At 33.9% G+C, this 14,095-nt stretch overlaps 1 protein-coding gene across 14 annotated transcripts in view; it reads right to left on the bottom strand.

The window, feature by feature from the left end:
• DMD (dystrophin) overlaps window positions 1-14,095 on the bottom strand; it is a 1,220,482-nt gene that overhangs the window by 342,114 nt on the left and 864,273 nt on the right. For all 14 annotated transcript variants that reach the window (XM_068686720.1, XM_068686803.1, XM_068686735.1 and 11 more), the window contains one exon: window positions 1,563-1,798. In XM_068686720.1, the coding sequence (XP_068542821.1) occupies window positions 1,563-1,798 (236 nt within the window). The remainder of the gene's footprint in view (window positions 1-1,562; window positions 1,799-14,095) is intronic.

Below are 14,095 nucleotides of genomic sequence, written 5' to 3'. Positions count from 1 at the left end.
GTGTAGAAGATGTATCAACTACCACTTATTATAAAAATATGCCCATGACTTTTAAAATGTTTTAATATTAAATTTATTTCACAGAATTAAAGAATCACACAGAATTTCTAGGTTGGAAGAGACCTCAAGATCATCGAATCCAACCTCTGACCTAACGCTAACAGTCCCCACTAAACCATATCCCTAAGCTCTACATCTAAACGTCTTTTAAAGACTTCCAGGGATGGTGACTCCACCACTTCCCTGGGCAGCCTGTTCCAGTGTCTAACAACCCTTTCAGTAAAGAAGTTCTTCCTAACATCTAACCTAAAACTCCCCTGGCGCAACTTAAGCCCATTCCCCCTCGCCCTATCACCAGGCACGTGGGAGAACAGGCCAACCCCCACCTCACTACAGCCTCCTTTAAGGTATCTGTAGAGAGCAATAAGGTCGCCCCTGAGCCTCCTCTTCTCCAGGCTGACCACATTATTTATATAACATTATGTAATTCTACACAGCAAATATTAACAGCCACTTCAAACATTAAACAAGATGAAACAAGCCTCTTACTAACAGAAAGAAAGTAAAGCAAACAAAAAGTCTCAAAAATAAGTTTAAAGCAACAGATAAAAAAGAAATTCAAGAAAACGAACAGAACTAATCCTACTAGACATCTGTGTATTTTAATATACACCTTCTTATAAAACTGCTTAGTAAAGCAAAATTTGTCCACTGTTTCTCCTTCTGTTTTTACTTTAACCAAAGAGAAAGAATGTCAATATCTTCCTTAAAATAAATTAGTCTTTCTATTAGGAGGAAGAGGAAGCAGAAGAGTGATTTATAATAGAGAGTCCCAAATTCATTTTAGAACTGAACCAAATAGAAATTTAACACCGAAAAGTTTTGCACAGGCAAGCCAAATATTTTATATTGAGCAATGCTAAATCTAGAAGGCAGGTAATTACTTTCAACTGTATAATAACAAATTAATTTTATTGCTATTGAGTAGCTAAAGTTAGTCTTTTTTTTTGTCCTTGCACATGCATTTCCATATTTTTCTGTTTTCAAAGATAAGTAACACTGATGCAGTTTTGCCGACAAAACATTTGCATTAATAAGCTATTCTTTTTCGTTAGAAGACTGAGGAGCTTTTCATAACCCAACAGCAACAGGATAGAAGCCTTTCAGAAATTTATTACAGAAACAACACAAGAAAAGGTATGAAACAGGGTATCTTTTCTCCTGGCAATCTGGAGTTTAATATGTCACGCCTTTTTTCTCCTGAGGTTTATATTTCAACCATTGGCATATATCACCATCTTACTACACCATCAGCACAAGCAATCGGAAGCTAAATATTTTTCCTTGAGTACCTAGAAAATATTAAACACCTTTTTTTTTTTTTTTTCTCCACTTAATTATCTTACTATTTTAACCAGTAAATATGTTTATGGGATAAAGTAGTTTAAGCAACCACTACATGTATTACAGCCTATCATCTCTCCCGTGTTCCCTGCTGAAATGATTTAACTCAGAATAAAGATCATGAGGCTTTCAACTTGAAAAATCAGTGTTTCTCATACCTTTTGTTTGATGATCATGTCGTTGATATCATCAAGATCACCTACTGTCACTCTCTGAGATTTTATCTCTCGGTCCAGTCGAGAAAGCCAGTCAGTGAGTTCTGCCCATGCCTTATTGAAGTCAGCCAAGGCTGGAATCTCCAAAAGCACAGAAGATGGCATTTCTGGTTTGAAGGTGGTGGTTTCCTTGGTTACCCTGGTTTGTGTATCCACAGCAACAGTTTGACCAGAAGTTACTGAAAGAAGAAAAAATAAATACTAAAATTACTGAATGAACAAACTATGAAAAATGTTTATTTCAGAAACATAGTTTATGCAATAGAAAGAGCTATACAAAAATAAGCTCTTTGTTTTTATATTATGTCTAATAGAAATATGAAAATTAAAGCTAAAAAGAATATATGAATTCATTTTTCTGTAGTACTCCTATTATAATATGTGTTTAATATTCAACGCTCTCAGCATATTCAGATTATATCCTGGGCCCTGGTAACACAAGAAGAGACACCTCAATATAATAAGAACACTCACTCAAGGTCAGTGAATTATCACTACACGAGTCATCTTCCAAAATCTAGTAGCATGGTTGGATCTGTCTTGAGGTTAAAGGCTGATTGAAAATGTGTAGGCTATAGAACCTAGTTTATCACAGTATGACCATATATCTAGAAACACATTTCTTCCATGGTCTCTAGCCACGCTGTAACTGTAAATTTGTCTCTTTCTGTTACCAGCAGGTATTTCCCATAGGCTCCATGACTGATATGGATGCTTTCACAAGAAATTTAACCTTGGACAGTTTCATCTTTTTGTTCTTCACAACTTAATATTATTATGTGCTATTATGTAGAAATCAGTGGAATATTTTCATATTGTTCAAAGAAAATTGACATATCTTGTCTTTTATGCCCTTTCTTGACCTAACAGCTGGTTGTTAAAGAATCAGTTCATTATTCAGTGCTTGGATTGGGCAGTTTCTCTGCAGTCAACAATGCAGTTGACACAGAGAGCTACCATTGCAGAGAGCACCATGCAACAGACTGATTTCTACTTCTCAGTTATGTCATTTACAAATAGTTGGCTATAAGATATCAGACTTTTCTTCCCTCCTGTTATCCATACAACAGCAATTCATTATGCATATTGTGGCACAAGAGGCTACCATGATGTATTTTGGTTATTTTTTTCCCATTCTTTAAATAAGTCTAGTTCACAAAGAACAATAATAAAATAGATAAATCACTAGAACACATGCAGTTGCTGCAATGAGGTGAACAGAAGTGAAGCGAGTCTAAAGTGAAGTTAGAAACTTCCAAGTGAACAGTTCTTGAAAATGAAATATAAATTTCTGAAGGACCAAAGACATTCATCTGTATTTGTTTCCAGTCTCTTTACAGAGTAAAGATAACCAGTTTCCGGCAAGCTTCCTGTAGGGTAGGTTGTCTTTAAGTAAAAAACAGCAAACATGCAGAGTAAGTTGCGTTTTGTTTGTTTGCCTTTTTTTTTTTTTCCTATGAGTCTGAAATTTTTCCTTATTTGCATTTATGCCATTCACAAAGTAGGTCTGAAGTCCAAAAATGCAAGTAGCAGGTGAAGGTTCAGCAGTTTAGCCATAAAACCATGTAAAAGAGTAAATCAGTAACATTAACCAATCTTGCCAAGAAACTTAGCAACTCTTTTCCACTAAAGAGGAAAGGGTTGAGTTATTTCACTCCTGAATCAGTGACCTTCTTCATCAGTGCAGAAAGGGAAAAAGCTGTGCACAAGTATCAAAATGACTGTCACTAAAAGCAACAGAAGATGCTGTCAGCATTAAAAATACTGTATGATTACAAACAATTTACCAAATCAACTAACATCTATGTTATTTATCCAGCCTGAATAAACAGCAATATTATGATACTGAAAGTGACTCCTGCAAGTGGTGATTTTTAATGACATACACTGCAATTAAATATATTTATCCACCCACCCATATCATTATTGTATTTCTGAAGTGTAATCCTTGTACTTTTCCTTCTTGAGCTTTGAAATCACATACCTGTGAAAAACTATGAAATAATAGTTGTAAATGCTGTTCTAGCAAGGAAAGTTTTTAAATAAAAATCACACAAACGGATGAGAAAATGCATTAATCCTTTGCTGACATAGAAAGAAGCTTGTCAAGTTGGACTTCTGTGGGCTTTTTTTTTTTATAACATCCCACTGTTTGCTACGACAGAGTATCTTGTACAGTTAAACGCTGTCAGTTTTTAATATCAAAAACAAACAAATAAAACCCTACCACATAACCCTAAAGGATCTCTTCCTTTTCCTGTTTTCTTTCCTTTTTAAAAAGATTTTTACATATACATGATTAATTATTAATCTGTGTTCATGAGGTTTTCTTTCATCTCTGTTGCAATTACTCCAGATATTATCTGCCCCATTATATTTCTTCTTACCTAAATTATGCAAGTGAAGTATAGATTACACCAAGATGATCAAGGGATTGGAGAGCCTCTCCTATGAGGAGAAGCTGAGAGAGGTTGACCATGGACATGATCATGGTCAACCTGCTCTAGGTGTCTCTACTTGACCAGGGGTGTGGACCAGATGACTTCCAGAGATCCCTTCCAACCTCAGCCATTCTGTGATTAGTCATTCTCAAAATTACTTCGGATATAGGAAAGCTGTTAACACTTTTTCTGTGTTCACTTTGCCTATAGATGTTAGCACCAGAAAATAGGGAGGCCATGCACAGAAGGTAATGAACTGCACCCATTACTCACTAATGGACTCAAGTGGCTGAAGGTATGACTTTGAGCAGAAGACTCAGCTCATTACCTAACGAATGAGTTCTAACTCATGGTTTTAAGTCTGAATCTTTGGATTCGTGATGCCTCCATCCAGCCTTTGTTTTCTGTTTTGGAACAGATTTGTGAGGAGGTGTTTAAATCGTGAATGGTGCTTAGCACCCCAGATTCCTACTGTGCTGGCTAGAGAGAAACACAGCACTACTAGCTGCTGAACTTCCATGCTTTGGCAGTAACAGACATCTTTTCTATCCCTCTCCTTAAACCAACAATATTCCATAGTTTTTCTTTGCCTGTCAGCAGATGAAGGAGGAATGAGTTTGGCAACTACTTCTGCAGGGAAGGAGAAAAGGGAGAACAGATCAGCTTCTTCCTCAGAGCGGATCATGAATGGCTCCAGGAAATGGTTGGGTCCATACAGTTGTCAACTTTGGACATCAAAGGTAATATTTAAAACAAAGCCACATCAAGCAGAAAAGGGGAGGGAGACAGTAACAGTGCATTAAGATCTGCAAGATGAGCAAGGAAAGAAAGCTAGATAATGTTCCTTTAAGGCAAGAGGAACTTACTATAGAGTTACTTCTCACAAATGAGAACTATTTCATTTGTAGATTCATTTACTATTGTGTTCACTTGTACACTGAAGCTAGAAAATAATGTCAACATTAAAAAAAAATGTATTATTAGTTACTTAGTTTGGCTGAGTTGGCACTTTGAGCTTGCAAACTTCAATGGTCTAAAATAACTCCTGGCTATACCACTGGAAACAAACAAATGAACAAAAACTGTCTGCAATGCTTTACCCATAAAGTAAGGAGAATTCAAAAAGGGTCAAGAAATGATCATTAATATCCTCACAATTACATGCAGTGTACTTCTGCCAATATAGTGCATGCAGTTTACTGGCAATGCATTAGTTGTACTATTTTAATGTTTACAGTCAGAAGGCTATTGAATTTTTCATCTTTTTTCAGCAGGGGAAGACAATGGCAGAGAACTCTCTGAGCATCTGTCTCTGATGAATGCCATTTAATTGCCTGAAGGACAAAATAATGTGCAACAAACACTAACTAGAAATAAATAATGAAAGTAAAATACCCTACAGTTTTTCACAGATTTTAAAATATTTTGTTTGCTTTCTGATATTTTAATGATGTTCTTTAGAACTTTCTTCATTTGATATGTTCTTCTGCCTTCCTCTCTCTGGGCTGGGTATCAAAAAAAAAAAAAAATTAAAATCTGTCACCATTATATACCCAAGACATAAATTCACGGAATTGTCTATATTCTCACTCCTAGATGGGATTTCAACTCCAAGCATCAGTCACAATTTCCTGTACCAATTCCAAAGTGTAATCTCTTTTCACCCTCTCCCCACATGAACTCCATGATACTGTAGGTCAAAGTGAATCAGAGAAAGTCTCATTCTTTGCAATGAGGCATTCCACACAGGTCAAGACACATGCAATTACTGAAAAACACCTCTGAGTGTTTCATTCCAGAATTTTACAAAAAGAGTTAAATGCAAAAATAATGCATAAGCATTAACTTCGAGTCTTTACCAAGGGATGGATACTTAGGTCCACTTCCATCTGCCCTAAAGTTCATTTAAAGGCCTTGTATTTCCTCTGTGACTTAAGAGGTTCTTAGACGACACAAAAACAGTTGCTTATTTTGGCATTCACATAGGTTAAGCAGATGTTGTCTTATCTCAGAAGAAATCCCTATTCTCATTAGTATTTCAGGTAAATCAAAGAAAAACATTCTAAAGTAGAATATAAGTCTCCATAAGTAGACTTGGGATGTCTGATAAGACTGCCTGGCATCTCTTAGCTTCTTGCATATTTTGGTCTGAGTAAACTCAGAGTTTGCTGATTTATATATACATATATGTATAAGGACACACACACTTCTTCCTTCAAATGGCATCTATTCCAGAAGAGATTATTCTTCTAATGTGCATGGTATCACTGCTCTGAACTTTGGCTTAATTTCGCAAAACTTTAAGTCTTGTTAGTGCTTTATAAGACTATAAAGCACTAGCAGAAGTGCACTGCCAAGTATAGTATCTTCTTTAAAAGCTTCAGGGTGTATTATCTATCACTAATGGTACGATAATATTATGTTCCATTTTGTCTTAGCAGTTAAAATATTCAAGTTATCGAATTATTTATAGCAATTAAGTTTAGAAAGTAGTTGCACTGTATGTTTCTCTTCTGATATTTATCACCCCTCAGAACAAAAATACCACTATAAAAAGTACATCTGTCCTTTATTTCTCTTTCTTTCATGCTTTCACAGATGTAATTCATTCAACAGAAAAGCACAAATAATTGAAATTAACAGAGAAATATAAATCAATACCAATTACACAATATGTAACAACAGATCTTATTCTAAAGTAATTTATCCAGAACAGCCCAGACAGCTTCTGTGACTCAAAGAGGATAGATATTTTTTGTTTGTTTTGTTTTGTACAAGACATTTAATTTACAAAGCAAAAATGGAATGAAATTATTTCTTTCAAATATCTTGGTAACAAGTTCTATCCTATTGTAACACATCAGAAATGAAAATAAGAACTTAATCTTTCAACTTATTTAAAGGTTATATCAGTTCAATACCGTGAAATGGCAAACCAAAAGGACAATTAGAACTTAGGACATTAAACCACATTGACCTATAGCTTTTCCAGTAACTTCTCATTAGTACTTTCTACTATTTAATAAAGAAGGAAACAATGCAGAACAGTAATAGGAGAAAAATGAAACAGAACTGAACTACCTAATGCAAAATCTAAACCCAATTAAACAGTAGCCTGAACTAGGTGTGATTTTCAGCTTGTTCACAAACCTTGAAATACACTGGATGAAAATCAAGAATATATATATTATATAATATATATATATATATTATATATTATATAATATATTATAATATATTATATAATATATATTATATATATTATAATATATATATAATGTATAACATATGAAAATATATAATAATATGTATTATATATGTTTTATATATATTTACATAATATATATATAACATATATATATTTACATAATATATATAATATATATAATATAATATAATATATATATATTATAATATATATAATATATATATATATTGTGCATCTTGGCAATGATCTGTAATGCTAAATTTCAGGAGTGGAAATAATAGAAATGTGTCATTAAATTTCAATTCAAATATTAAATGCAGAAATAAGCAGAATGAAGTCAACTGAAGGAAAGCACTTTTTTCAACTCTTTTACTCTGCTTATTTCAGTGATGTGTCAAGAGTGTCAGACTTACAGCTTTGAACAAACCAAAATCTTTATTTAGCTACTGAACAGGAACAGAATGGACAGGAAGAATGACAACTTCTCCAAAAGCTTCAAACCCCTTCCAACACACCATATCAACTGGTGTCCTTAAGCAGAACCAAATCCATTCACAGGAGTGTTTCTAGCTATTCTTCCAAATGCTTTAAGTAGTGTCAAAATTTTGATTTTGCAGGAAAACCAGATCAACCAGGTCAAAGCTTTTTGATAAAGAAGAAATAACACAGTAACTTGCATCTCCAGCCTAAGGATTTATTTCCACAGTTAGCAATACCAAGTAAGGCAGATGACAGCTCTAAATCCTTTAGATAATGAGTAATAGTAACATACTACTACTAAACTTCATTTCTGTTTTAGTCAGGAAACTCACCTGCATTTGACTCTGAGGAAAACAGAAAAATACATGTAAATAATTCAGGCACAGTGTATGTAAACATCCAACTGATTGCTGTATGTGTTGTGTCAAATGCTTTAAATCTGCATTACTCTACCCTATTGTGACTCAAGCAGGGGCAGGTAGCAGAAAATCAATTGAAGATTGTAATATAATGATAGGTGAGTTTACAGATCTTATGACTCTTGCTCTGCTTGGACCTATACTTTTATTCAAACCTCTCTGAAAGATATGCTGCTCAAAAGTTCAGTCATAGTGTTGTTGTCATGGTATTCCCTGTGAACCTTTCCTTAGGCAAAGTTCAACATGATAGATGGGCCCACTAAAAACTGAAAAGTGAAAGGCTAGGGTATGAATGGATCACTTGTACTGAGTATAAGAATTAACCTGGAACTGGAAAAGGTACTCACAGGAACCTTTCCTATAGTAGCTAAATGGTGGCTCTAAATTCAACTTAAAATATAAAAGTGATTACATTACCAAGGTTAATTTAACTATTAACACACACTTAAAAAGTTAGGTGAAAGCAATATTTGAAAAATTAAAGTGTCACCACGGTGGACTCACTATAATATCGGGATAATGCTTTAAAAATAGTCCAGGTGAAAAAAAGATTGAACTTACTGGTAAGGACTTCAAAATTTTCTTTTACAAAAAGATATTCTTGTTTATGCAAATTGCTTATCAAATATAACTGTTAGATGCTTCTTTATCTTCATTAGCTTAAAGGTTACATGAAGAAATTTCTGATATCATCACCAATGCTCCTACTAAAGTAAAAATAATAATTTCTTGATAACCACTAACATAATCTTTACAAATAAAAGTTGACCCAAATACTGAGATATTGGTACAATATAAATTGGAACTACGTTAAGGATAATCATTTATTGTAACAAAAACAAAAATAATCGGAAACGTTTGTGTGCTGTTTCCCAAACAATACTGTCTTATATCTTAACTGTGATATGAAGTGCCAGAAAACTCCCAGCTGAGACACACAATTTATTTCTAGCTTGCCTGAGCCCTGTATTGTCATTATTGATTTGAGTCTTCCCCTTAGGTTCATGTGAAATATGTTCCACGAGCCAAAGAAGAAAACTTCTTGAAGTAGGAAATTCAGACTCTCAATTAAAATGAAAAGCTAATATCTGAAAATGATTACCTGTCTTTATGGATGTGACTCAAATGCTCTTTTGCTAGTTTTAGTTTGTCATTTGGTGAATTCTTCCTTGTGAAGATTTCACATCTAGCCAGAGAGGCTACAGAACCTCAGATTGCATATAATGGTTTGGTTTGTATAAAACAAGATTAAGTCATACTTTCTCTTAAATGATTTATATACTTATCAGTTGAAACACCAAATGAAATACAAGAATTTTGGATAAAAGTGTTCATTTTCTTCATTCACTTTCTTCAAACTTTTGACTAAGCTGCTTTATACATTCATTCATTCATAATATATTAATCTTAGATAAAGAATTTTACGTCTGATAAGGAAGAAAAATTTAAAAGCATTCAATGCATATTAATATTCATGCTTCAGGAAGGCACTTTTTTTTTTTCTTAAGTAATGATGAAATAGAGATATCCCTTTTATATAGAAATTAATATTTCAACCTTTTTCATGAGACCTTTGAAAGGAAACCTTAGGAAGTCAGTGCACAAGGGAGTCAATCTTATGGGAAACAGAAAAAACTGTTTCCCATAAGTACAAACTCTGTACTGTAGTAACAGTTGGATTCTCAAAGAAATTTATGATACTAAAAACTAAAACTAACGTATTTGTAAAACAGTAATCATCTGCTATACAAAAGTTCAGTCAATGGAGCTGATATTTGCCATATAAGGTCTAGGTATACGTTTATTTTTTAAGGATAAAATTACCTGGTTGGTTCTTAATTTTTTTTAATTAAAGGAAGGGTTGAAGAAAATGTTGCAGCCTGTTTTGTCTGAAGCAGCAGATGGAATTGATACAAACAGTGCCCTTATTAATTATAAATATAAGTTACTTACTATAACTGCTTATTTCTGCCTATACTTAAATTAATATTTTAATAGTGAAACAAAATTTATTTTTTTTCTTTTATTCACTGAATATTTTCAGTAATTGATTTCTGCATCCCTAATTAACTTTCTCAATATACAGCAAGACACACCATCATTTCTAGACAGTCTGAAGAGTTCCAGTTCAAAGAGTCAAGGAGTCAAACTTTTTTTTTTTTTTTTAAAAAACAGCCTTTTTCTTTTTTAGTGCAGCATTATCTCTACCTCTACAAAAACTCTACAAAACCTTTCTTTCTTTTTTTCCCCTCACAAGACAGGAGTCTTTTAAGTAAGCAGTGATTGCAGTCGTTGTGGAAGATTTTCATGAAAATTAACACTGTACTACAGGAGTAGTGGTGTTCCTTCAAATACTGTCACATACTTGCCTTATAAAAAATGTTGTGACAACATCTGTCACAAATGATGCAGGCAACTCTCATTATTCCTTTTGTCAGTAAAAATAACAAGTTCCTTGATTCAGTTTGCAGCTTTCAATTGGACGTCAATCTGTATGACAACAATTTACATTTCCAGTATACCATTATTGTCATGTAACTGAACTTCAGCAGCTAGTTCTTTGATACAGGGGAAAAATACATAGTGCCAGCAGCTCCAATTTCTATAGTCCTATGAAAATCAGTCTGAAGAAGCTTTGAAATAATCAGTGCTGAAGAGTCAGCCTTATTAGCTAATACCTGAACATTACAGTATTCATGCAAAAATTTCCAGGTGTACTCTGATTCTTAAAGAGAAAAATTCTGCACAATTCAAAACCACTAAAAGTTAGAGAATGCAACATCTTCAGTTCTACTTTGTTTTTGATAAAGCAACTCCTTAAATCACTGCAAGCACCTTCTGTTATTTCTTCATCAGAAACGTTAAAATATCTTGCCTTGTACTACTAGTTCATGAAAATACATGTAATACTTACTTTTCAGGTCAAACTAGCCTACTGCTTTTCCAGCTATTCTAATTTAACCATAGGAAAAAATGCCTTTGGGAACTTATGTGCCCTCTGACCACTAATCTACTCTTGATGGAAATACCAGTACTTCAAATCTCGATGTGCATATCTCCATCACTATGTTTCCTGCTAGTCCACTCTGACACAAGTGAAGAAAGCAGTCTGTTTCAGTGACAAGCTTCTTATAAACAACAGGACTAAAGAATTTTATGACTGGAATAGTAGAGAAGATTATCCATCTTTTCCCTCATCTTAGCTTTCCACAGTTTAAGAAATAAGTCTCACTTTCTTTTATTATCTCATATCCTCTGAGTAGAGCAGAAAGGTTAAAAACAATTATAAGCTTTGTTCCTCATTCCATCAGGCCTCCAGTCTGCTCATGATCTGTGAACGCACTTTCTCATATTCTTTGGTTAGCTGTTTCTCTGTAGAGCAGATTTAACTCTGCAGCAGTGCCAGTCACTGGAGAAACATTAGGAAGGAAGTCAGTGCCACTGCACTTCTCAGTAGGATATGACCAGCATGGCAATGAACACTATACCTTTAAGAAGGAAAAGCCAGCTTGCTTTCCTCCTTTAAAAAGACAAGTCAACAAAGAAGTACACAGAAGTCAAAAGAATTGTGTGCAGAATAACCTATCACTTTCTATTACTGTAGTGAATAAAAAAGATTTTCACATAGTGCAAATGCCAATAGGCCTAATCGCTATATAAAAGGAAACAGAAAGGAGAGATTACTGCTATTTGCAAGCCCATGCCATCTAGACGTATCACATCTAGGTATCACAGTAATTTAGGCAACTGTAACAGAAAAAAAAAAGAAAAAAAAAAGCAGAATGAGCTTAAAGCATGAAAAACGACAACAAAAAAAGTGATCTAAAGCTAGAAAGAGTTAGACTGATTTAAAAACAATCAAACAAACAATAACAACAAAAAAGCATAAACCACTATTTAATACTTCTTTGCTAGGAACTCTAATGAGCTGAGAAACCACTTTTCTGTATCTTCTGGGATTAACCAGTTCAAATTCTTATTCTACCTATCTGTGCTATAAAATGATGCAAATCTGTTGATGCCACTTTTAAAAAATTTACTACCTCTTGTATTCTGTAGAGTGTTCTGGAGAAAAATAAACATTATACATAATATTTTCTGAGTTATGTTACACGAGACATGTAAACAAACAAAAATGCCATATCTATAACTTAGCTCTGTGCTCTCATATGGTATAGGTTATCAATAATATGTTGATGAATTCTGCAAGATGGTATCATCCACAGTTCATGAAGTTTAATCAAAACGATTCCTGTACATCCTGCTTCTACTCGCTATTGATCAAGAAATTAAATGAAAGAAAACAAGCCATGAACCCTGCTCCTCAGAAGAAAATACACAACCATATATCAAAAAGGGTGTAGGTGAATGTCCTTTGAAAGACTGATGATAGCATTACTCTTACTTATGTCACAAATCTTGACAGCTACACTTTCAACAACTTGTTACAGAAAAAAAAAAAAAAACAGATCTAGATTCCATATTGCCTTTAATAACAGTGAATCAGCCAATTTCTATTTCCACATTCTGATTTACATTTCATCATAGGTGTATGTATAATAAAAATTCCACAGAGTTTTATTTAATCAATTGAGCCCTGAAGAATCAAAATAAAGGTTCACATTCCCTTTGTAAACTATACTGTCAAATCTGTTTATCATAGACACTTTCAAAGTGTCTATGTGTAGTGAGACCCCTGAAACAGAATGTTAAATATAAAGTAGTAACCTTCTCTCTCTTGTTTTAAATCATTCTTTTGTGGTTTAAGTAATATTTGGTATGTATTTTTCCACCTGTCAGATAATCCAGGAACAAATCCTCACATCAAGACATGCTATAAAGATCAAGATAGAAATTCAGAGAATCGTAGAGATTTGTGTTTATAAACTTGCTTATTATGTTTTCATTCACGCAGCTCTGAAGGCATAGTGTCAGCTTTTTATCTAGACTCTTTTCATTACTTCTCCCTGTTGGTGTTGCAGTACATGCTGTGAATGACCTCCAGAGATTCCTGAAGCTATATGCAGAAAGAAAATTGAATCTGAAAGCTTTATTAGACAAGTTTGTCTTCAGCTTGTGTCTGTTGTCAGCTGTATTGAAAAATGGAACTGCTTGTGAAACTGGGTCCTGACCTTGAAAAATCTCCAATCAAATGGTAAGAGATTCAGTTTTGTGCCATATTGCTATTTGTTTGATGTGGCACATGTGTTAGAAGTGCAAAAGCTTCTTAATGAAAATCAGATGGAATGATCGGACAACTTCTTTCTTGAACACAATGGGGAAGTGATATATGGTGATGAACACATAACAGGGCCAACTCAGGTTGGTATCTATGAACCTCTTTACTACAGAAGCCTGTAGAGTTAAATGACCAAAAATCAAACAACCTAAAATGGCTTATATAAAATATTATTTATTATTTCCTCCAAACATACAGAGCAACCAAAAGAAAAGGTAAAGACAGTGATTCATTCCTTTACTATCCCACTTTACACTGGAATGATCAATCATTGTTAGGCCAACTGATATAAGTTAGAGCCTACTCTTATTGCTCACCACCAATTCAAGAACTCAAGATATTCTCTATGACACTTTACCACATCACTCCCTGTTCACTTTCTTTCCTATATTTTGCTTCAGTAGAACATTTCATAGCGTTAATCTGAATTATAACTGATATTAAAAGCAGGCATTGCCTTTAGATTCTGCACACACAAATATAACAAGCTATACAATTCTGGACATGGTCATCATTGGATTTCTCTCTGTTACAACTAATGCTAGTGATCTCATTTAGTATTGTCCTAAAACGAATGTTAACTAAAATGGACTACTGTCAGTAGCACTGCCTTCTAAACTCAGTGTAGAACTTGTCAAAACAGATGCAAGCTGTGGATTCTTAGCTCTTCAGCTCTATGGAGTATGGTT

This window comes from Anas acuta, chromosome 1 (assembly GCF_963932015.1).
Source record: "Anas acuta chromosome 1, bAnaAcu1.1, whole genome shotgun sequence".
In the NCBI taxonomy this organism is placed as follows: domain Eukaryota; kingdom Metazoa; phylum Chordata; class Aves; order Anseriformes; family Anatidae; genus Anas; species Anas acuta.
Note: the sequence above shows the minus strand (reverse complement) of the source record. Positions and strands in the feature narration are given on the sequence as shown.